General features: G+C 36.2%; 1 protein-coding gene across 1 annotated transcript in view; it reads right to left on the bottom strand.

The window, feature by feature from the left end:
- Positions 1 to 26,622, bottom strand: part of BNC2 (basonuclin zinc finger protein 2) — a 333,130-nt gene that overhangs the window by 232,535 nt on the left and 73,973 nt on the right. The window contains exon 2 of the mRNA XM_058827265.1: positions 4,558 to 4,758. Within this exon, the coding sequence (XP_058683248.1) occupies positions 4,558 to 4,758 (201 nt within the window). The remainder of the gene's footprint in view (positions 1 to 4,557; positions 4,759 to 26,622) is intronic.

Raw genomic sequence — 26,622 nt, 5'->3', positions numbered from 1 at the left:
TTTCACATGTTCATAGTTATATGCTACAGTAAAACAGTTAATTACTTAATAAACATTAAAACTGCATACAACCTCTATGACCAGCAACCCAGAAACATTTAAAAAGCTTTCACCTTCAATCCATTAGGCATTAGACTACTCTCCTATTTTTAAATACAGATTCAATAAACAGTTTATGTGCCTATGTCTACATCAATGCTAGGAACTACCAGGTGCAATACAAGCACAGCTCAAAACAGGCAGTGAACATTGTATGCAATTTAATACTTCTAGTAATATAGGCACATACCTCACATATTATAAGTATTATTTAGTTTTCCTTGGAATAAGTATGCATTTATGCAAGGAAAAAAAGTTGAATTTACTGTACCATATCTCTTGTGAACAGATGCGTCTATATTAATATACATCATTGATTTAATTTTTCGTTTTCTTGGCTTCTCGCTCACCTATCTAGAAGTGATTTCTCTGGTGATAACTAACACATCATGCTAATGAGAGAATCTAATGTACAATAGAGAAATGTCACTACTAATAATATTTGCATGAAGTTAAATAAAGCAACTGTAAGAGAATGTCAGACAGTTGTTCTTTAATAAGATACAGTTACACAATGAAATTATGTTGTTAATTTTGTTACATCATTGAGTGAATCCTAAATTACTATATAATGATGCACAGATCCATTTATAATTCTGTATACTGTTTTTTCACTCTCATGTTGAAAATAGCTTCTGGAAAGGCTATTACCTTTTTATCTGAAATGGATTAAACATACTTCTTTCTCAACAAAAAGGTGGATGGCTTTGGCATTTTGTGTCACTGTGGGTTACAGCCATTTCTCTTACAGTCTCATTTCTGAAATGACTTTTAAGTATTTTAGAACATTACAGCCCTTAAGGTAACTGGATGAAGAAAAATGGCATTTCTTATTCTGACAAATGCACAAAACATTTATTAAAGCAGACAATCACAAAAGCCTGTTTTTTTTGGTTTTTTTTGTTTTTTCCAATCGATCAAACCCAGACCTTCTTTTCTGTTGTTAACAACTCCTTGCCAGAACTAGAATGGGCAGTGCGTGCCCTGGACCCAACCAGATGAGCATGGAAAAGAAGCCAAGGGTTTCTGCTCATTCTCGACCTGTCACTGATCAAAGTGACCCAAAGAAGCACTCCTTTTTAAAAGTTAAGATTTACGCCCTTTGAGGTTATCAGACATTCTTCTGTATACAGAAGGGATGACCCCTTTCAAGCAAACCACAGACTTTTACATGGACAAAAGGTACATAGGCAAAACAATGCAGTCAAGTGGCCATGTCATAAACTTCTCACAGGTAATTTAGTATAGTATTCCTCTTCCCCTCTCACCCCACCAAAAAAATTTGCTCTGGAATGTGGAGATATCATTTTTTTGTGCTCCCATTTGTGAAAGAAAATAGTCCAAAAAATAATTATCATCGTACTTGCTATTAATAGCCCAAACTTGTATAATCAATCCTAATTTTTCTAAGACACATATCACAATGTAGTTGCTTTTATTTTTATCCTGAGGAAAGTTATTCACTTATATGGTCTGCAAATAGCAGTGCAGTGTGAGTTGAGAGGTAAGAGGAGGGAGATATTGAAAGGTTTTGTTTTGTTCTAAATAAATCTTCTTTCTATGCTTCAATTTTTCCACTGAAAACCTGTTTGAGATTAAGTTACAGTTCCAAGGAAAACTGATGGGGCTCAGAGTTTGTTTGCTTCTAAAAATATGTGGAAAAGCAGCATTACACTTAGAAATTTAAAAGAGAAATGTCCCTAGCAATACTGTGTATAGCTGGAAAAGTTTCACTAAACAGTTCTTTCAAACCATGCCAAACTTTGCTTGCAACTTGTGTACATTTCATAACTTCATGTTATTCGTACTCATGAAAACAATTTTTCTTAAAGCATAGGAAAAGTTGTAAAAATACTTACATTTCCAGAAGATGCACTGAAAATAATTAACTAGCAAATGAATAAAAATAGATAACAGAGAACAACATTCAAAATTTTAGTAAATTACAAAGAAACACTGGAATTTAGACACAAATTTGCAACTACACTTGCACACTGTATGTGCAAGCCAGCAAGTTATAAAAGCCCCAGCAAATCAGAAATATAAGAGAAAATGTCATTAAAGAGGAGAGAAATGCATTTAGCAAAATAACTTACCCTCCTCTTAAAAGCATGATGAAAGCATATTTGCACTGGATATGTTTAGCACATGATAAACAAACAAACAAAATATGACAAGGAGATTAACAAGTACGCAAATGTGTCAAGAGCAGACTTTTAAGAAATAAATCTGTTCGACGTTACCACCTTTTCAGTGCTACTGTGTATGTATGCCAATTCACACTGATGCAGCATCAACCACACATTTACTCATTAGTGCACAACTTCTCGCTTACTATAGAGTACAACATGGGCATGCATGTTCAATAATGTACAAAATCCAGTTATTATTCAATAACTAGCATGTAAAAATATTATTTAAAAAGAAAAATAGCAACCAAATATCCTAGTTTGAGTGCATGCATGTTTGGTTTAGTTTAATAAGCAAGTTGTCTCAAATTATTTGTCCCCCCTTACACATTTGATGCTCTTCTATTTAGTTTTGTTTCCTTTCTTTGTCAGTGTTAAACATTTTCCAGTTTTCCAGAGACCACACAGTCTAAATCTGTTGAAAAAGATCTAATAGTAAACAGGCAATCTAGTACTATCTATGTGGTTCAATCGTTATTTATCAATTGATTGTTATCTGGATCTAGTTATGTTATCATTTTGTGGCTGAAATGCAAAGAACCTTTCCTCCACCCCTAAAATTTAATCCAACTTCTTGCTAAAAGAATACAGCAGGTAATTAGAATAACTGCTTTCCATACCATTGCCTAATATCAGTGTAACCAAACATGTTATGTATCACAGTCAGGCATAGGGCTGATAATGTTTGTAAGCAGGGCAGTAGCAATTCACACTTCCTAGTGCCAAGCAGTATTTTTGAAATGTGCATCTCTACCAGGAAATGAACTTTTTTACTTTCAAGAATGGGAAATTGAACAGTTGCTTATTTGCCTTACGTTGATTACATTCTATACCAGCATACTGTATCAGCAGTAATCAGGGTCCCTCTACAGGATATATCAAAATATTCCTTATTCAAATGCCTTCATCCTGTCCTGAGCTATACTGCTTAAATGGCCACCCATAGACAACCGCTATTGGTTAATAACCATATGCCTTGGAGTTTTTTTTGCTTTAAAGTTTTTTTAAAATTAAAATATTGCTATATGGTCAGTATTCAGGCATGCTTCGTTCCTTTAAACTACAAAAACCTATTTACTTTTCCTCTCTTTTCTTACAGTACAACGCCTCTCAGGTAAATGAATTAATTCAATTTCATGTCCAACACTAAAAGAAAGTCAAATATTACTACACAAATTTACTAACTCCTCTGCTGGCTAGCAAAATATTTCAATTATTATCCATCCGTGTCAGACCATAATTGGAAACTAGTTTTCAGAAGGGTAAAACATCTCTTGGTATGGAGTCACCCTGTTAAAAACCTCCAGGTTGAACTTCCCTCCCCTGCTTGAGCCCCATCCAAGCTGAAAGTTTGTCCGTCTCTTTTCTCTTTTTTTTCCCCTTTTTTTCCCTTTTCTTATTTTTTCTTCCCTTTTCCCTTTCTCCTCGGCCAGAAGAGCCAAGCAATTGTGCAAAATTTACTGTAACACACAAGGCGCGTATCACCAAGTGCATGGTACAGAGACACTGGCTCCTGTGATTAATTATCAGTTATAACTGGCCTTGCAGTAACATTTTCGCTTTCCCGTCAGAACCGGCATACCAAGCTGCCTTAAACGCGGCCCCCGGTGAAGGAGCAGCTCTGGGGAGGACGCCAAGGCTCAGCTCCGCAGAGAGAGGGGGAGCGAGAGAGGGAGCAAGCGGGAGAGGGAGCGGGAGAGGAGAGACCCGAGGACTGAAACTGTCTCCTCTAACGACCCTCAGCTCCGTGCTGGCAGCTGCTCCAGCAGGACGGCTCGTAGCTCCTTCCCTCTGAATAAAACTGTGTTCTGCCACATGAAGTCAATTATGCCATTCTGAGGGGCCCCCTAAATTTTGTATCAGTTTGATTTTGGGGGCTTATGCACTCAGGAAGAAAAAGGAGTTTTCCTGGGATAGCAGATACTTTTATTTATGGGACGGGGGGATAGCAAAGGGAAAAAGGCTGGAACAAAACAAAAGCAAAGAAAGAAAAACAATCTTACTAGGAGCAAAGCTCCATTTGGAAACTTTAAAACAAAATGCTCTGCTTTTACTTAAAGCTTTAGTATTTTTTCCTTCTTTTAAAAAGGAGCCCTTAGGGAAGAAATGAAGTAACCATGCACATTCCAATGACATAGTTATGACAGTTCAGAGGCTAACTATGTAGTGATGAATGAAACAAAAATGAAACGTGGAAAGAAAGAGAAAAAGGAGGGGGGGGAAAAAAGCACAAAAATTCCATGTTTTAAAATAAACGAAAGTAACGTACCTGTTGGGACATTCTGAATAAGAGGTTAGTGTCAGTGTTCTGCCATGTCCCCATGAAACCAGAGTCGGTCGCTGCCGTTCTTGTTCCGAACTGCATGGAGTTGTCAGTGCAGGAGTCTCTTAAAGTCAAGTCTCTTGCCCTCTTTCGCTCTCTGTGTCTCTGTGTGTGTCTGTCTCTCACATCCACTTCTGCCTCTTCTGACTGAAAAGTGAAGGTGGATTTTTTGAGCCTCTTGGCAGCCAGTAGCAGGAGTGTAGTGTAGTTAAGAAGCTAGCTGCACTGTGCATTTCATTTGGGAAGGGGGGATTCAGGGGAGAAGGTCAGAGCTTCTTTCGCACCTTCAGCAGAGAGACCCCTATCATTTATGCATAGATTGTGACTCCCCAAGCTTGCCTTTGCTCAGTTTAACAGCTGCCTGTCAGGTGTGTATGCAGCACTAAGGAGACCCAACCATCAGCTTCAAACTCTCAGCCACTGGATGTCATTGGATAGCAGAGCAAAGAGTCAACTGCACTGCTCCACTGTCAGGCACCAAATGACATCCTGCACTAACCCTTCAGTCTACAGATACACAGATACACACACACACACGCACATTCTCTCTAAGTAGCACAATGATTAGAGTGAATTGGGAGGAAAAAAAAGCTGTGGCCCTTTCCTTGTCTTTCTCTGTTTTTCCTCAACAATGCTGTCAAGTACAGCATGTTATATCTGACACTTGCCTACCACACAGGATTACCAAATCTAAAAAAAAAAAAGAAAAGAGAAAAAAAAACAAAAAAAGGAAAAGCAAAGAAGCAATGCAATTAAATACAGTCAATATTAACTTAGAAGCAAAACACAAAAGTTGGCCTGGTTATTTTCTAAATATTAGTCAGAAAAGAATTGCTGAAGTCAGTTTCTATCCCAAAAGAAACTCTTACCAAAGAGGGGAAAAAAAGACATGATCCAACTTCTTTTGAAATAAAACTAGAAAGTCACACACACATTTCATCTCTCACACCCCTCTCTCTTCTTGCCCACTGCTAAGAGTCTTAAGCAGCATCGAGAGCAAGAAAGGACGGAAAAAATGACAAATCTAGCCCTTCCTTTCCCTCCCCCAAAAGATCAAAAGTAGTTTTTTGGTGGTTTTTTTTTTTTCTTGTTTTTTTTTTTTTTTTTTAAGAAGCTGGTTGAAGCAGATACAATACACCTTTCAAATCGTAAAGAACAAAGAAATTAACCACAGCAGAAAAGAAACCGGTCCCACACAGCTAAAAAGTAATGCAAAAGAAACAATGTTTTTCCTTCAAGATATCCTGTACTTAAGGTACAGTACTATACATCAAGTTAAATAATACTATTGCAATACTGTTCTTAATTACAAAAGATTTTTAAAATTAATCTTATTCAAAAAATTCTCTTACCCACTTCATCCTTTACATACAGAAAAGAAATCATAACTCTGCAAAAAAACTTCATAAATAAAACAAAATTCATGCAATCTCATAAAAAATGGCGAGAGGTTTTTTTTTTTTTAAAAAGGTATCCTTTCCAACATAAGGAACATTCATCTTCTAATAAAATCTACAAATTTAGGAGGACAAATGTACCACTCACTGCTCTTTTCTTAACTCAGGAATAACAATAAACCTCACTCTCTGAAACAACAAAAGAAACAGAAGAGAGCTTCAGTGGCAGCTCTGTGTCATTAGTGTGCAATGAGAAAAGATGAGAAGATGTACACTATGTTGACACAAATGTGCCTTCCCCTCTAGACCCTACATCTCTTGAAAGCTTTTCTGTTAAACTTTCCTTCAGTTCAGCACCATTAAGTACAAAAAAAAAAAGTCTCAGAAGCAGCAAATTCAATATCCAAGAAGAAACAAGGAAGAACCCCAAGAACTGTTGCTTTAAAATATATTAAGTCCACTTGTGGTCAATAAAAATATTCTCTACTGGGGAGGGGAAAATGACACTTAGGAGTCAATTGTACCAGCAGTGGCTGTACCTTTACAGCTAGCTATTAGCCCCTCAAACTCCCTCTAAAATTTGCCAGCCTCTTCATTTCTGAAGTGGCACTCAGTGCCTCAGTCAAGCTGCATGCTCAGCTCCTGACCTTCCCACTAATGGCTGTTATTTGTGGGAGGCTTAAGGACACTGTCAATAGCAAGCTTCCTCCTCTCCGTTCTGCATCTCTTGTGTGCTCTCGCTCACAGTCTTTATCTCCATCTCTTACCCACCCCCCCCCCGCCTTCTTTTCCCTGTCCTGCAGTCCTCTCCTCTCACAGAGAATAAAAAACCACCCCCCCACACACATCCATGCACACATGCATGCATGCGCGTGCACACGAACACACACAAAATCAACTGGCGTGCAGCAGCAAGCACCTGCAGTAATAGACTCTTTTATTAAAACTGTTATTCTGCAAGACTTGAAATTCCCAGTGGACCGGGCCATGTCAAAGCCGATATAATTAACTAGAGGCTCAGCAACGGATCAATTACCAGACAAGCAAGTGATAGTGAAATCAATGAAAGATCATCAGCCACATTATCAGTGTTGCAACTCATTAGGGTAAAACTGAGAAATGTGCTCAAAGCCAGCCCAAGCAAGGTGGCATTACAAAACAAAGGGCTAATTTGGAGACCCTGCTGTGAACAATCTGTAACAGAATTAGCCTTTTTTTCCCCTAAACTGCAGAGCTAAGTAACGAAATGTGACAGACTGAGAGAAGCCGTTTATTAAGACACCAACTCCAAGTTTATTTAGTTCATAAACTCTCTCCTAGAAAATCAATACAGTCTGTACAGGGTTATTAGGCTGACTAGCTAATACATCCAAATCTGGTCTTCCCAAGCAGAAATCTTGGCCAGAATGCTACAACCTTACAAGAAGTCTAAGCTCATTCAGATTACTGTATCAAAAGAGGACTATTATTTAATTATCAAATGTGTGACTTTTACATCCCAGCTTCAGAATATTTTCAAAAAAATGTATTTCTCCCCTACCCCACTAACATGACAGAGAAGAAACTAAATTTAGTCTGTCAGTCCTAGTCCAGCTCAGGTCATCCTTAAATTTACAGTGTCTCTATTGCATCTTGCTTGGCACAATAAAGCCAGCACAGAAAAACCAAGAAAAGAAATACTGAATTTCAAAGAGGGATATGAAAAGTAGCAGTCAATAACGATATAAAAGTAACCAAGCAGGAAAAATACAACAGAAGCCAACCTCCTCAAGTAGCAGTTTAAGCCTCATCTAACTGTACAGCAATGGGGTTGGGGACTGGGAGGAAGGATGGGGGGAAAGGGGGGGGGGGTGGGTAGAAAAAACAAAACAAAAGGATAAAAAAGCAAACCCCACAACTTTAGTATACAAGTCTAGCACAAACCGAATATTTTCTCTCCTCTTTGGCTGACTCATATGAGAATCTGAAACACTACAGTCAAGGTAAGGGCTCTAAAGGTATTTAAAACAAATCCTTTTAAAAGCATTAAAAAAAAAAATCTCGTTTTTAATAGATTTTTAATCAGGAGTATGTTCTGCAAGTATTTTACTGCTATCCAATGGCATTTGTGCTGACAGATAAAAGGGTCTGTGAAATTATTTTACATTTTCACCTCCTGGGAATATCCAGATGCTGAATAGAAGAGGTGCCTACAGAATCCAGGTTCTAATGAAACTTAAAACAGAGCAGTTGCAGTTGTCTGCTTGTGTTTTTTGAAAATGTTACATGCTTTATGTGGTGTTAAGATTTTTTTCTTTCTTTTCATTTTAAATAACACTTATTACTTACTTTCAAAGAAAATTACATTATCTGCATGACTTTCTGAATCTTTTAAAAATGAAATTTGTGGATTTCATCTGTCCTCTGAAAACTACTTGTACAGAAATGCAGCATATGGCAAAAAAGGATAGGAAAGGTGATTACAGAAAATCCGGGTGATGCCAAGAAGAAAATCTAGCCAGCAGAATATGCTATATAACGTAAACGTATCCTACTTCTTTCTAAATTCCATTATTCTGACAGTTTAAGTCTTAATTAGTTCAGTCAAAGGGTTAATGCAAATAGTTCAAAATGACTAAACATTGAAAAAAATATTTTCTTCTTTTTGTTCCAATTATTCTGTATTATTAATTAAGCTGTTAAAACATGCAACAGTTACTATCTCCTTAATGTTCAATAATATGTAAACTCTTTAAAGAGATTTTTGTTCCACGTCTCTGCTTTAGATATTAATCAAGAAAATAATTACAGAGGAATTTAGTAAAAAAAATCTACATGCATATAACTATGTACTGTACATGTACGTTCAACGAGGTCCAATTAGTTGGAAAGAATTTGCATTTCAGTTAGTATGAGCTAACAAGACTGTAGGGAGACAATGTGATTCTACTCGCAGGGCAAGAAAGAATGGTGTTTTTCTGTAAGCATTAATTCCCATAACTGATCATTTTAAAATGTTACTGATCTTTACAGTATTTGTTTTTCAAACATCTAGGAGTTCAGTATAAATGTTTATATTAACTGTACATGCAGCAGTGTCCCCGAGACGACTCCTGGGGAAAAAAAAAGATAAAACAGTGAGCATAGATTTATTATTTCTCTTCATTTAGTATTTACAATTCTATTTAAAGATAAAGAGCAATCAACTAAAGGAGAGCTCCTTATATTTAATGTTCATTCACAGGATTCATCAAAGTCACTGGGAGAAGATCCAGAAAACTTTGTCTTTTTTATACAAATGTTCCTATCTTCAATAGTAATGATAGATACACACACCAAGCACGGTTACTGAACTCCTCTCCTAAGTCTCTCTACCCTCAACCAGTTTACTGGCTAGTACCTGTAACTCCCAGAGTTCATTTGGCTGCAGATGTTAACAGTTTCTCTAATTTGCAATGACAGCAAACTGGCCTTTGCTCTTCCCACATTCACTATTCATTTCTAGGCTTGGTTAAGTAGATAGCTGGGTTAAAGATCAGTGGTTTTTCATGTGACACATTCTGCTATTCATCTAATAGCTCGTCAGGACAAAACTGTCCCTGTTCTTGCCAAAATAATGAAAATGGTCCTCTACATCGCATGACAATCAGCCCTTGCTTTTGCTGAAACAACTAAGCTTATATACAGTTAAGTTGTTTTAAAGATATTTTTGAGCTGAGTATTCCACCCTGCCTCCAAAAAAGTATATATTTGACCATGTATGAAAGAATTCTTCTCCTTACAATAATGTGTAAGCAGAGACTTACAATGTAACAATCACATTAAATACTTTATCCATGGATAACAACGAAGTTGTGAATTGTGTTCTATCAGGAATATAATCTCATACTTGAAAATTATGCAAAGCCATTTTGATGTTCATATTCAAAGAGGTGGTGAATCACCCGTGGTAATGTCATTCTTTATCAACTCCTTCTCCCTAAGAATTATATAAGGGACTCACTCTGCAACATCTGTTAGACTCTATGAAATGTTAACAGATGTCGAAAATGAAAAAAGAAAAAGGCGGGGGGGCAGTAATAAAGGAAATCTCCTCTGAACAGATAATCCACCCAAATTTCCACTTTCTAAAGAAAAAATATTGACAGCACTGTATTCTCTCTGAAACCTGTCATCCTTTGTAAAACATTTTTCTGTAAGTTTTAATAGGCACCTTCTGATTTTTAACCAAAAATGTGTTGGACTGATTATGTCATCATGCAACCATGAGACTGAATGCTGTTTAGTCCCCTACCCTGTGTTCCAAATGTCCTTTTTGAATCCTTCTCTATCTTATCTAAACTATTGTGCATTTATGAATCTGTTTTTCACTTTGATGTTCATGCCTAATTCACACAGATTTGGAAGGGTCCACATCTATATTTTACATCTCCTCTTTTGGTTTTCGTTGTTTTGGTTTTTTGCTGTTTGTTTGGGTTTTTATTGGGAAGAATTTTTAGGTTGAACTGAAGCATGGCAAAACTCAACAGAATTCTCACTTTAATTAAAAATCATATTTTCAAACACTTTCTACTCTAAATTGGTTATTCAGCCTTTTCTTTAGTAAGTGATGTGACAGAATGCCTATCCTCAAAGACAACTTTTGATTATGAGTCTTTCTGTTATGAACTGTAGCTCCTAGCAAGCTGTCACACTTCAGCTGATCCTATCACATCTTTGCCAAGCTGTGTATCATCATTCCATACCACAGAACCCTTATGGAGGCTTCCGAGACACGGTACTAGCAAAGGTAAAGTGAAAACTGTGACCTATTGCTGGCAGGCAAAACAAACAGAAATTATGGTGATTTTAGTCATGCAGATGCTACATTTTAATAAGTTAAAGAAACAGAAAAAAAGTGACATCCAGAAAAAGTAGGTACACAGAGAAAACAATTACATTTAACTATGCTGTACTTCAGTATGTAACATGATATGGTGTCCACTTGCTGGTTTGAGGGGGAAGAACATAAACATGTAGGATATTACAAAAATTAGAGGAAAATTCTTGTTATCTTAAAGTGATTAGTAATATACAACTTTGATTGCTTATTTTTCTTTGGTTGTGGGGGTGTTCTGTTTCATTTTGTTTGTTTGTTTGTGGGTTTGTTGGGTTTGAGTTTTTGGTTTAAAAAAGCCAGTACTGGGAGTTCAAACCACCTCCAATTCTTTTTTACAGTGAGATCACACCTATGTTTCTCTACTGTGTAAGAGAGATGTGTCAAATATATTAATTTGTCTGCTCAACAACAGAGCACATGTGTACACATGTGAAGCACAAGGAACCAAAGAATCACAATTCCAGTAGCTACACATAAATAAATTTAAAATGCAGGTGAAATGGAGGATGCAGAAGGTTAGAAAAACAAGTAACTCAATAAGAACAAAGGTAATGCCAAAGTATAACAGTTTGTTATAAATCTTGTGATTCGTTGCTGTTTAAAAGGTACTCTCCACATGAATATGGCTTTTAGCTAGTAACAATCACTGCATATATGTGGATAAAACACTAAATTAAAAAAGTCCATGCTATTCTCAAAAGAATTTTACATGTCAAACAAAAAATTTGGTGCAAACTCCTTAATTTGCAGGCAGGTAAACAGGGATTGTTCTGCACATATGGCAGTTTTGCATCCATTCTTCATGTCACATCAGTGGTTTTTTTCAGAGTTTTTTCTGACAAGAAATTATCTATTTATTACTTAAATGTTTACAGTAAATGGTAATAGATAAGACTGTTAAGGTATGGGAATCTGGTTCAAAGCACAGTAGATATGAAAGACTTTGATTTAAACTCTGTATTTTATGAAGTGTCTATATGGCCCACCACTGAAATGATAGTGGGATTTAGACATTCTGTCTTGACTTACTAGGAATTAAGCAGACAGAGGATGCCTGATATGCCATATAATATAGGAAGATACATAACACAAAAATAATTGTATTTCACCTTTAAAATATCTCAAAACCAGTTCTATCTCCTGGAACCTAAATTCAAGATTCAACAGGAATATTAACAAGCTCACAGCAATGGTTAAACAAACACATCAACCTCATTTATGTAAGTCATTGAGAAAAACAATTCCAACACTTCAATCTGAAAAAACTGACATTTACACAGGTTCACATCCACAGATCATCACTATATTATTATATAGGTGTATATACTATATTAAAGCATTGTTCAGATATTGATTACTGGGTTAAGCAAGGTTTATTGTTTTAACAATAAATTCTGAAAGTTTATTTTCTGAAAAACATCCTAAAATTGTGGAAGTTATCTGTTGGATGCTAGCTTAGTACAAGACTTTACAAAGCGATTTATTCTTTGGTAGCTAGTTTCATTATTCTCATCCTTTTAGTAAACTGCATCTATAACAAGCAAGGCCTTTGGATCCCACAACAGCCTAAAGGGCTCAAGTGTAGGCTAAGTTTATGATCTAATTACTCCATAGTATAATCTATTATGCCAGTTCCTAGTAACAGTTATTTGGTGTCTAAAAAATAAGTCTGTCATAATTAAATAATTAAAATTACCTAAAAAGGAGAGGGGACAGGTTGGTAGTATATAGAACAGCTGAATATTAGATAGCTGAAAAGACACTGAAAGCACAATTGCAAGACCGAATTAAGAGCAGCTATTTTTTTTCTAATTACTGACTCATTCACAGTACACAGAATTGCCTGAACTGCGCAGTGTCCTACTACCTCTGGACAATTAGGAAAAGCTGCATTAGCAAGAACTCAGAATTCTCTGTCTCACTTCTCTCTGGAGAACTGGGGAAATGATGAGCTCCATCACCTGGCCAGCAGTAGCAGCAGCCACAAAGTCACCTCAGGGACTTGGACGAAGAGATTCATCTGCAGCCTTGGCAGCGACTGAAGTATGCCTTACTAACAGACAGTCACACGACCACACACTGGCACAAGGTCCTTTCATTAAGAGCTGTTGTCTAAGTGACCTGTCACAGGGTTTCATAAAGCAGCATTACTACTATGGGCCAAAATGAGATTGATCTTTGAGCTCCGTGGTCTCCTGTTGACAACAGTGCATTATAAAACCAATACTAAATACTTTATAAACAGGTCTCTCCTCTAGTGTATTAGAGGAACAGAGCATATTTCATGCCCTATAGTTAGGTAGCCACATATCCATCAGACAATTAAATAATTTATAAGATACTCAGAAGTGCAATAAGACTCAATAAACTTTTAAATACTTACAAGCTACTATTTTGTTTGAAAACATACCAAAACCAAGCAACCAACCAAAAAACTCAGCTCACCTAATGAGTACAGTACATGAGTAAAACATCAGTTTTTATATTATCTTTTCACCTGATATATCCTCATTGCACACAAACAAATCCAGTTCTTCACTCAGTTAAAAAACAAAAACAAAACAAACAAACAAAAAAAATAACAACAACAACAACACACCAAAAAAAAACCAACCCAAGACCCCCAAAAACTTAGTTGTTTTAAAAATATTTGACAATTTTCCTACATTATTACTTTCATTACTCTATATTTCAGCTTCCTCTGCTTGGCATCAGACTGATTTTTTTTTGTCCTTTTGTACACTCTGGCCAACATGGCTGCAAGAACCTACTCCTTTGCAATGCTTGCCATCTGGAACCACCGTGCTGCATTTCTCTCCCTCATTCTCCATCTATTTTCAGCCTTCATCTGGAAACAATATGTCTCTGTTCTCATGTCTGGGTCTCTTAACTTCTAGTAAAAAAGGGAAAAAACTTTTAACTTTATTAACTCTGCGCAGTGTTTTGGAGATAAAGTTTGTGTGAAAGATACTATGCAAAACCATTCTTTATTAAATCACACAATTGCAGGGACAGAATTTACAGTAAAAATTTACAATACAAAGTGATCTAGAAATACTTCCTATTCTGTTAAATTTAATATACGAGATAATAGTCTGGGTGAATTTCTGAAGAAATGGCTTCAACATAGAATGAAAAAATATTCCTAATTTTAGTAATTCATTCATACTTTCAGAAAAAACAAACATGAGTTAGCTCACTTTTTAAAAGTTGTGGAAATCATGAAGTTCTTAAAGGCACATATATCTGAAAAAGTTCAGCCTATTTGGAAGAAAATCAGCATATGTGTTTCTCTTTTCCACCCCAGAGAAAGATGTTCTCTGTGCTCCTACCATAGCAGATGAAGAGACACTAATTGCATATAAACACTGTAAGTATAACCCTACAATATTTGAATACGGGTTATGTCAGCAATGTAGGAGGTTGAGCTCCTATAATTTTAAGACATTGTGGGGCAAATAAAATTGTTCCTTCCTTGGTTCACCTGCAAAACAACAAAATGCTCTGTATCAAGAGTCTAAAATTTTCATGTGTAATAGCCTCTGAATCTCTTTTAAATTTAAACTCTTAAGCAGAATTTTACATTATCTTTTCTGAACTGGATGTCTGTAAATTTGTTCTAACTAACTTTAAAAACTGAAATTTCTCTTGCTGGGAGTAGTTCCCAAACCACCACAGGCGTGGACCTTTGTATAGTACTGCGGGTGCCATGGTTTCACAGACAAGCCACATTAATACTGGATAGCAAGCATCTGGAACCCACAGCTGTGTATGCTCCAGCCCCAAAGCACCCACAAATCTATGCCAATTCAAACCCCTATTCCCAACCCACAAATAAACCACACTGGTTTTCTTTAGGAACAAGACCTGAAATTGAAGCTTTCAGGTTTTCACCATTCACACAACTGAAGAGAGAATAGGAGTGTTTGGGGAAAAGGGGAAAATATGCTCTAAAGGAAGATTATGATGGACAGTTCCTGCCTTGGCTTTCTCATACGGCCTACTTGGGACAAGCTGACCCACAGGGACGTTAAAAGCGCTATTTAAAGACTAAACTGGATTTCATTTTTACAGTAATTGCAACAGACTTACAGGGCTGGCATCAAGGAAGTATCTACAGCTCTATCTGTTATGGAAATATCAAGGATTTGAGAGGTGAGGTTTGGGGGGGAGGGTTGTTAATGGATGGGAGGATGGAGGAGTGCAGTGTTTTCCAGACAGTAGCATTGCTCTTTAAATCCTCATTTGTAGAACACGACTCTTCTGTTTAGCCTGCACGTAAAAGGCAAAAAGACAGCTCTAACCAGCACTTCACAATAAAACTCAGTGCCACACTTCAATACTGTAGTAACTTTATTACATGCACAATAGAGAAGAAATAATATGTCCTTCTCCTTACTAAAATACCTTATATAGTCCTCTGCAGGACAAACCTCAGATGTTTCTGAAACCAGATAAGGAAAGACAGTTACCTCCAAGTTACTTCAGTCTGAAATTTTGTAAGATCTCCCATTGTGTGCTAATGGGCCCTAAAACAAAAGGCCTGTTAAGCCTTTTTTCTCTTCTGGGATGTGGCTGTTCCAGCCTTTTACTTGTGCTGTATACCAAACAGAAGCTACGTCTTTTGGATATAAACATTTTATGACCTGAGATTAAATTACTTTTCTTACTACTTTTAATCTGAAAACTGGGCTTGCACATTCCTGTGGGATACATAAATGTCCCTTCAAAGACTCACCAATTTTGCAAGAGCGCTTCTTCTATTTTATGCCAAATACATCTTGGAAACATAGGCAAAGTTCAATCACAGCAAGGAGTGATAGTTCCCAAATAAGATGGTTAGTTGGAAAATGTGAAGGAAGGACACTAACATCAACAGATTTACCCCAGAGCTGGCTGGTACAAAGTGAAGGAAGTTCACCCACAGCTGGCATTCATCTGCAGTCATATTAATTCTCTAAGGATGAAGAAGACACAGGGAAAGGAAATGTCTGAGCATCAGTGATAGCCACCAAGCTCCCTCAGGATGCCAGCAGTTAGATGCCAGAGTTTCTCCCTTCTTTTCCCAAAATCAATGTCACTCTTTTGTTTTCCATTGAGAAAAGCAATACTGAGCAACAAAATGAGTAACCTATTAGAAGCACTAGTGTAGGTTTTAGCCAGGTTGCATGCTAAAAATAGAACTAGAGACGCAGCCATTAGAGCATAGGAAAGTTATAGTACTATAACTATTAGGTGTCTCTCATCCAACTCACTTCCAGAACACCTGTGAACATGTCATAAGTCAATCATAAAACCAATCCAAAACTCAATATAGTTTCATTTTAGGAAAAGGAAGGATTTTTGCAGGTGGGATGATATTCCCTTGTCACTCTTAGAAGGAGTCTTAGATGCAAAACAGAATATCAGTTTAACTAAAAACTGCAAGAAAGGAAGGTATGTCCTGTTTTGGTTAAAAGATGAAATTTGTCTTAGAAGTAACTTTGGATGGAGGGAGAAACTCTGACTTAAAAACACAAAAATAAAGCCTTTTCTCTCTGTTCTAGAGAGCTGATCTTCTAGGCTTGAGCCTTCCAAAGTAGAAAAATCTCGGTGAATTTTAAATCAAAGAGACTAAAAGAGTAAAGCAATGTAGAAATTGGAACAATGAAAACTCTTCCTGTATTTTTCCTCCCTTCTCACATACAAGATTAATACAACAAGACTTGAGGAAAAAAAAAACCAAAAAAATGTTAAGCCAAGCAAAATCAGACCACAAGCAGGTTTATTTGCTTTGCAGGTCACTTTTCAAAAGGAATACAGGATAAGCATTAATGTAAACACATGGAAGACTATATGGTGTCACATGCTTCACTTAAAGGAAGAACTGCAGAAAAGTTGACATAAAAAAGATACCTAGAAAGGATAAAAATAAAAACAAACAAATACTGTTTCCTGTCAAATAATGCAGAGTTCTTTAAAAAAGAAATTAATTAAAAAAAAAAATTAAGAAATTAACCTTGAACTCTCAGCTCCCATATTACTTACTGGGAATGCTCTTGTAGTCACACTACAGAAATTATCTCATCCCTATACAGGAAAAGGGAATAAATTTCTAAATGTTTCTCAATCAGTGACTTACCAATATTTTTATACTGTTATTGCTTTTTGGTGATTGTACTTAAACTGTCTTTTTCCTTATTCATTTTTATAATGCATTCATTATTTCATAGATAGTAATTAAAATCTTTGGCTACTCATTTAGAAATGTTATACTTCCCATCCTTTTTCTCTTTTAAAACCTGTCATGACAATTTTACTTTCAAAAAATTTAAAATGCAATCTTTCGGTATCCTAACATGTTATCAAATTCATTCAAAGTTTATTTCTGATCTTTGATAAGCAAGAAAACATGCTTATCTGGCAAGCTGGAATCCTGTAATTGTATACAAATGAACAGCAGCTGATTTTCACAAGGTATGAAGCAACAGATACTTTTTTTTAGTTCAGAACTGAACAAAAAAAACAAAAAAAGCGGAGACATTTTGAATTTTCACTTGTAGCCAGTTTCTCTCAGGGTTACTTACACAAGAACTGAGAGATGGCTTCATTGCTGTTAGCTACATCCTATATGTATTAAAGCAAAATCTAAGAGACTTAAAACCAGGCTGATCCCATCTCTCTGCTCCAGCTGTGCTGAGTGCTGTACAAGCAAAAGGAAAGTAGAATTCCTGTCTAGAAGGGTTTATAGCCTGAATAATCAAAAGAGACAACAGATAGAAGAAAGGAATTATCCCATCCTGATTTTTACTATTGGGAAACTGATACATAGAGCTGGAATTTTAAAAAGTGCTTCACACCCAGAGCTCATGACAGATTTTCAAAGAGCCAAGAATAGCAGGTATCAGACTACAAACTGAAAAGAGAGTTCCTGGCATGATGCTTCACCAGAGCTTTTAAATGAACTAAATGTAGAGTTTATAGTCAAACTGAAAATGAAACCATACTCTTGTAAAAATTTTGTTAATGTTCTACAAAATTCTGTAAACTCACTGATGCTCTCTTCCTTCTTTACCCCCACCCCAAGCATACACACATTTTTCTGTCACCTCATGTACTAATTTCACTCAATGTCTCCTATTATTCACTAAATTGAAGACATACAACTTCTATCACAACACAGAGGCAGCAATTAGAAGTACACTGAAACTGCTCTCAGGGTTTCTTCCTAATCCTTAATTCCTGATCACTGCAAGTCAGGTGCATTGATATTGATGCCTTAGAGGACCAAGTCAATGACTCTACAGTTTTATTGCTGTTTCTTCCACACAGCAGCATCAAGTTCCACTAATCCTGTGGTATGTGAAACATCCAAGACTGATAAGTAAATAAAACAGGTGGAGGAAAAGTTATATGCAACAATAGAAACTGAAAATTGCAGTTCATTCATATAGATGCCCACTTCTAAAAACAATTTTGAAGTACATTTCATTAGAATCTGAAATGCATGTTTCTAGTGAATTTCAATACATATTTGATTTACAAATTCCAGTAAAAGTGTGCCACAGCTCGCAGGATAAATTACTTTAATAAATCACTATTAAATAACTGTAAATCTTTAGAATGGCATAATGTGTAATAAAAAATATGCATGCAAAAGTGAATGTTTGTGGAGAAGCATTCTTCATATAGAGCAAAACAAATTACAAAACTTACCATCCTGGTAGTACAGGATATTCAATGAGTAAATGCTGGAATAAAATTCACATAAATATTGCCTAATCTATTGCGATTTCATGTTAACAACTGCATCTGAACAAATTGCATGGTAAAGGGTGATGGTAAATGTACTATATTTCAGAGTCATTTTATGCTAAACATTCGTATTTCTGGCAGAAAACTGTCTCTTTCAATATATCATCAAAGCAGAAAATTTACTTTCCAGATACCACGCAAATGTTGCTAAGTGTTCCTCTGCACTTTAGAAACATTTTCTATGTTGAATTTTGTTTCAGTGAATGTTTTTTGTTTGTTGGGGGTTTTTTGTTTTTTGTTTTTTTCCAGGGAGACAGGAAGTTGGTTTGTTATTTGGGGTTTTTTGTTGTTTTTTGGTTTGGGAGATTTGGGTAGGGTTTTGGTGGAGGGAATTAGGGAGGAAAATTGGGAGCCTTTCAGGGGAAAAAAAACCCAACACACGAACACCAGCTCAACAACAAAAAGCACCAGAAAACCCATCCCAAAGCGTGGCACCAAAAAGCCCCAAATCCTTTCATTTTAACCTGTGCTCCCTTTGACGTGCAGCAGATGGACATTTACAGTAATCCATTACTGCAGAAATCAGCTGAAGAGCTATTTGCTCTTCCCATGCCTTATTTAGCTCTTACAAGGCTTCATTTGTCAAAGTGCAGACACAGGGCTGATGTCGCATCCAATGGCGCATTTCTAGAGTCAGAATGAGCTGCAGCACCACGACAGGCCCAGGAGTACCTCGCTCCAGAGTGTGATTGCTTCCACTGTGTCTTGGGATGGGTAAATTATTAACTGACACTTTCACAACTGAAGAACTGTCTAAGATAAACCCATTAAAACTGTTAGCCTACAGAACACTTCACACTCCTGGTTTTTTAAATCTTTGTCAAAGTCATCATTTGGTCAAGCTTTTTAAATATACATATGCATCTATATTAAATCTATTTATAAAACTTTCAATTATGAACGTTTTCTCTACCTTTCCTTGTCTCATTTTTTTTGGCTGAATGAAGTGAACCTTGCAGTTGAGGAAGGCTGCTAAGGACTGAATTATAAAATAGAAGTAACAAAAGCTTATCAAAGACAGCAATATACTAAGCACTGTAATTCACCTTAATAACTGAACTTACAAAATTCATTACAGGTGATGATAGTTGCCATAAAATTTACCTCGGACATAAAAATCTATTCATTGAGAAAAAAGATGAATAAAATTGTTTTCTATTAATATTTTTAGAAGTTTCCTCCATGAGGAGACAAGCAGATTTTTGCAAAGCCAAAAAATGCCTGTTGACAATTCATACACTTCCTATCTTTAAGAGCATTAAAAGCAATCATGATATTAACATTAAAGCTGACTTTTAGACATAACATTACAGTTACTTCATTGTTGATTGTCATCTAGTCCAGATTTTACTTTAATCCAAGGGCGAGTAGCAAAAGAACTAAGATTTCTGTATGCTGATGTGTAGTATTATTAGCATAATATTAATTGAACCCCAGTACTTACTGTACATCCAACTGTACCCTACTTCCCTACTACCTCAGAAAAAGAAAGAAAGAAAAAAATGAAACACAATTGATGAATCATATAGGAAGCAAAACTGTTTAACTAGCAAATTTCTTCTTCATTCACAGACAAAGTTGCCACGGGCACTCCCTCTTATGTGAGCACGGAAGAAAAGCCACACTGTAACTCCAAATCCAGCCACACTTGCCATAACACGATCATGAAACTGCACGCAATTAAAATGGTCTGCAGACAGTAAGAACACGCCTGAACATTATGGGTATGCATGAAAACTACAGAAAAATATTTCAGTGAGGTACCTTTTCTAGTAGATTAAAAAAAACACATGAAATAAACATTTTCAGATTCTAACCCAGGCCAATTTAATATCATATCATACAACCTCTTCATAGAGAAAAATGAACAGCCTCTCCTACAGGGATTCAGGTTTTTGGGGAGCCTAATTGAACACTCCTAGGTACTGATTTGCTGTTCCAGCTGACTTCTGTCGCAGCAGTGAGTGGTTAGAGTAATCAGAGCTTGACAGGTCCTAAATCAGGAAACCAAATTTACAAGTCACTTCTGAGGATGTATCTTTAAGGTGTTTATAAAGTCAGAATTATGCTTCAGCTAGCACAGATACAGAAAATATTTATGTCTAAAAAATTACTTACATGAAAATTACTTGTGCAAGTGACAAATATTACTTTAAGAACAATTTAATAATTACTTCACTTTATTAATTATTTAAATAAGTATTATACCCTACAGAATGCACAGTTTGTCACACCAAATAAAAAAAATTCAACGGCATTACTCCAGTATCTGCCCAATCTGTGTCTCTGCAAGTCCATCTGTCTGCGTGTACATGTATCAAATATGTGTGTATGCACATGCACTCACCCATCATTGATGGGTGACTGTTATCAGACACACACAGGAGTTAAAATTTCTTTTCCAGCCAAAAGGGGAAAAGGGAGTGCCTATTATTATTATTATTATTATTATTATTATTATTATTATTATTATTATTATTATTATTATTATTATTATTATTATTATTATTATTATTATTATTATTATTATTATTATTATTATCTGGAATTCACGCTGAAGCTCAGAAGGAATTTTGAGGGGGCAGGACAAGGGTTTGTATTCTTTGTTTTATCCACACTGGTCTATGTACTTTCTGATAATTTGAGATGGGTAACTAAATTACAGGGATTCTGATGATCAAAAAAATCACAAAAGTGTGGTCTTCAGTATGACATTATGTCCACAGATACTTTCTTAATGCCCATACACATACAAACAATATGTAACAGTGTAAAATAATCTGATCCCAATCTCTTCTGTACACCTCATGCCCTAACAGAGCATTAGTGTCTATTTTCCTTTTAGCTTCCTAGTTCATACTCAGATGCATAATCCGTAGTCCCAGAACTATTTTAGCCAAAACTTTCTAACCATAATGCTTATTTATGTCTCCACAGACATACAATGCTCATGACACCCATTGCTACAGCAGTTTCTTTGAAAATCTTCTCAGTGCTGCTACTGCAGCTTTACTAACCTACGGGTCAAAACTTACAGGGCCCTTTTGCTTGTGAATTCCTACTTGTTGATTTTAACAAATCAGGAGTGCAATATCAAGATTTATTACATGACTTCTATTTTCACAGGAAACATTAGGCAGCAAAATCTAACAACGTCTTTGAACTTCCGCTGTGAAGTCCCATATTTAGAATTCACCTGGTACAATGCTTCCTGCAGAGCATACCACACACATGATCACAGATGACAACAGAGGGGTAGTATAAATACTTAAGAGCATGAAAGCAAGAACACCACTGTTCCATCTTTTTGGGGAAATCCCAACTGCCAGCATTTTACTATGACAAGTCACTGCAGAAAAGACCCTGAAAAAGTATTTCCTCAGAGAAGTGATGCCGCAGTTTTACAAAGGAGCTGGTAAAATGTTCTGAGTTTGACTCCTGAGGCTTTTGTTCTGTGTGCAGTAAGGTAGCACAGCTGCCAACAATTAAGAGGCATGTTGAGAGACAGACTTGTTCTTTTAAAAGACAGAAAAAGAGAAATTGTCAGAAAAGGCTGTGTCCTTCATTACACCAGCTGACATGGAAGAAGGGGACATAATTTATGTCCGCAAGGCATTCAGGCTTCTCAAGGGCCATGAATGCTCCTAAGACAGCAAGCATTAGAAGCTCACAAAGATCAGCAAGAGCCTAAGTTTTGAGGAAGGAGCTATGCAAGGAATGTGAAAGTCAGTAACACATGAGAATGTATTTCTCTGAATGAAAATAAGCATCTATTTGAAGTAGACAACATGGTGTTTCCATTCCATGTGTACAAACCACGTGTTACAGTTTCACTGATGTCAGAAAGCAAAGCTCCTCAGAAGACCGCTCTCAACATCCACGATTGCAAATGCATCACTGAACAAAGGACCTGGTGGACCTGGCAGATCAATCACAAACATGAAATTGAAGCATGAGAGGCAGTGCTGGTTTACTAGAAGTAAAATTAACATTCTAAGAAAAATGCAATGTATTACCTTGGCAATCAAAGCGTTGGCTGCAAAACAAATGAAGAGGTAATTTCCAGACATATTTGTATTTATACCCTTCATAGCTTAAAGATTTCTACTATGAAAATGCTGAGTGTTCTTTGAAAGTCTTTTGACAGACAAGAAAAAGACAAGAAAAAGTAACATAAGTCTAACGTGGAGAATTTTTTTTATTAAGTACTCATTTGTGTTACAGGGTGTGTGATCTGCATTAAAATACAACTCTGTGTTGCTCCACAGTAAAAGTTAGAACTCACTCTCTTCCCGCCTACACAAAGTAATTTTGTTTAGAGACCTTCATTTCTTTTGGCCTTAGCCCATCAGAGGGGTGTGTGATACACTTGGTGCCAGTAATTGCTTCCATACAATACAAATGTTTGAAAACATTTTGCATATTTGTTATGATTATGTATGACATTTATATCATATTTAAAACTCCAATGGGCTTGCAGATTTTATTTTTGCTTATAGAAAACAAAGACAGCACAGAATGTTCCTCTAATTCATCTCAGACAGCTAAGTCAATTTTATATTCAGTTAATACACTATGAACTCTTAGCCTCTAAACATTTGTTTTTTCCATTGAAAACAGAACTATGTACATTGAGGGTAAAGCTGTGGGACCTATGTACACGAGTTTGGATATACATTCACTAAGCACATGAAAATGGACAGTTAGGCAAATGGTTGTATTTTTGCCTAAGTGTTGACAGAAATAGCATTCCATATTAAAAAAAAAAAAGTGCAAAAACCTTAACCCCACGTATATGCATTGCTATTATAGTCCTTTCTTTGTAGGTTTATGATGATTCAGATATACTTTTCTAGTTATAAGACTTTTGTGAGAAAATTTTAACACATTAAAACACCTTCTTTTATTGTTGCAGTGCTGTATCTGTCTCAAATCACTAATCATATCCTCCATATACCTAATGATTTACTATTTTACCTGAAACATACTTCTATTTGGTTTGTTTTACAACTGCAAGTTCTGATCTGTGACCTTAGAAAACAGTCTGTTGTCTAATAAATTCTCAAATTTTCTTCAACTGAAATAAGAGGAAATTAAATTAATTACATACCTCATACAGCAGTTTGTGAGATTCCTACACGATTTTTGAATCCAGATTTAGTTAACCGGCAGTGCTCCAGTGGCGGGTTGCCATTGCCCCCTGCTTCCCTGCCTGCCTTGGAGATGCCACCACTGGTGCCTCAAAGGCCAATTGCAGAAATGCAGATAAAACATATCCCATCTAAAGTAATACTGATCTGGCAGTATAGGTGAAGCAAAGACACCTATACTATGATAAGTTAACAGCTTTCTAGTAAGGTTGTATCTGAGCAGTTGAGAGTCATGGCTAAACAGTCCACCTTCTTGCTAAATAAACTCAACAGTACCAAATACACGAATGCAGCATTCATCAAGCTTGCAGTATTTAAGTGGTTACCGGGAGACAAATGATGGACAGTAGCAATGGAAAACTCTTAAAGTTGTTCCAACACACTGAGAAAAGTGATTTTTCCACTACTTTCTAGGTGAGACTAGGAAAAGAGATGGCAGAAAGGTCACTGAAACAAATGGTTTCCTACAGCTGTGGGAAAATCACAGATACAGATCTATAGCAGCAAAGTTAGTTATAAGGAGAGTGTCTAAGATTCTTTATTCCCTGACCTTCTCTCTCTCTTTCCCCATCCTCTTCTGGCCTACTCCCACTGTTTCCTACTCATTCTCTTTAAGAGAGAAAGTCTCAAGTCCTGACCACTAAACGCGAAATCCTCCTGACTGCTCTCCTTTGCTTTATCAATTCTAATACCTGCTGCCTGCTCTGACAAAAAACACTGACATGGCTCATGGCAGATCATCATGCTGTTACCATGATCCCTGTTACCTTTCCAAATAATAAACATTTCTGACATGCACACATATTAATTTAACCTCAAATCTGCTCTGGCCACACATATTTTGTTCCTCTTTCGACTCCGAAAGCTTCATCAGTCACTGTTGAAACACAGAGCAGATCACCTGCTTTTGCCATGAAACAGTGTCTCTGTTCAGATTCATCAGTTTCTTGAATCTGAACTAATACACAGAACACAATTTTCAATTTATAATCCTATTCTAATTTTGTAAACATTTGTGCTCTGTTTCACAACCTGCAGATTTATTACAGCTATGTCATACACTCTTTTGTCACTGCGGGGTCTTGTTTCCAGTACACTAAGAATTACTCTGGCCTTCAGAACCACATCTCTGCAAAGGTTAATGACTTTCTCATAAATAAATATACTTCTATGTAATACTGAGTTATTAAAAGACATTCTGATCTTAAATTACCATAAAGAAACTCCACTTAAAAAAAACTGAACAAACAGTATCACACAGCTTACATTTCAAAGGACTGTCACTTTTTATAGCAAGGCTTCATTGAGCTTATAGCTGAGCCATTCCACTCAATGGGATTCAACCATGCTAATTCTCTGGGAACACATGTATTATCACCTAACAGATGGCTGTGAAATGTGGCTTTCCAAAGGAATTATCACTTCCCTTTCTTCTTTGCTCTAGACAGAGTCAGAGGGGAAAAAAAAAATCAAAACTTGCAGATTCCCCATGGAGAAGATGAGTCCTTGACTCCCAATCTTAAAAGCAGGTGCTTCCAGTAGGGAGTCAAAAGAACCTTTTACTTACATTTGCTTTTTTACTAGAATTGAGTATATGTACTTAGAAAGGAATCTACTCATTTAACAGTTAAAAATATCACCTCTAAGTGCTTCAGATTGTGATTGGCATGAGCTATCTCCTGGGCTGCAGAAAGGGACAGTACTTACTTATTTACTGTGCATAGCTGCAAGCTTGTAACCTAAAATATGTTCCTGGTGAACACAGGGTGTGGAAAGTGAACACATGAACAATGTTACCTGTTATCACTGATCCACATGGATAAATACTAAACTATTTAGGCTGTCAAAGGCAAGTGATGATTTTGTTGTTCTTCATTTTCAATTGATAAGACCAATCTGTGTCAATTACAGCTGAAGTTCTAAGGTTTCAGTCACACACACATATATTGTATATGTAGGTGATTTTTTTCTGTCTAGTAGAGAATTTCCTTGTATGACTGATAACACTGCTTAAACCATCATTATTTGTTTACAGAACTTCGAAGAATTGTATCTCAGAGGAAGAAAACTTAAGAAACTAAGCACAATCTAATGGAAAACACAAAAGAGATATTCATAGTTGAAGGGAAACAGATTTTCTCTTTAACATATTTAATGATGCTAAGCAACAAAATCTCAGCGAACCAAGGTGAGAATACACCCTGAAGAATCATAATGCCTTGTCTCAATAGGGGATATTTTTAAGTAATTCTGTACTGTGACCTATTACAATTAAATAATAGAAAGAGAAGTAAACAATTCAATATTTCACCCTCTGTGGCAAATTTCTTTGGTTTAATATTTTCCATCAGAAATTTAACATTCTTTTAATGTAGAGTTTTTTCTTGAGCAATGTATCATATTTAACTCTGTAACTATCAATCAATATTCCTTTTAATTGAGGTTAATTTCTTTCAACTTTTCATAAACTTCCCCTTGGAGCACTGAGGGCTCTTGCACCTGCTGAAGAGCTTAAGTTTATTTAGAAAACCAGACATGTCATCGAATCTTACACACAGAGAGGACCATCTCCAAGTTCTGTAAGACAGTGTGAAAACATGATTTAATTTAGACAGCTTTAAAGCCATGTCTGACATCACACCATCAGAAGAAGAGAGGATGGGAAGGGCATGTTAAAATAGAATAGTGTAAGATACCTTACAACTATGTTATAACAGTATTTATTAGTACCACCTTGGGGCAGATGGACTCTAAAGTACATGTGATGTAGAAGTACAGCAATGTCTTTTCATATATAGACACACACAAACAT

Source organism: Poecile atricapillus, chromosome Z (genome assembly GCF_030490865.1).
Source record: "Poecile atricapillus isolate bPoeAtr1 chromosome Z, bPoeAtr1.hap1, whole genome shotgun sequence".
In the NCBI taxonomy this organism is placed as follows: domain Eukaryota; kingdom Metazoa; phylum Chordata; class Aves; order Passeriformes; family Paridae; genus Poecile; species Poecile atricapillus.
This window is presented reverse-complemented; position numbering and strand designations above follow the sequence as displayed.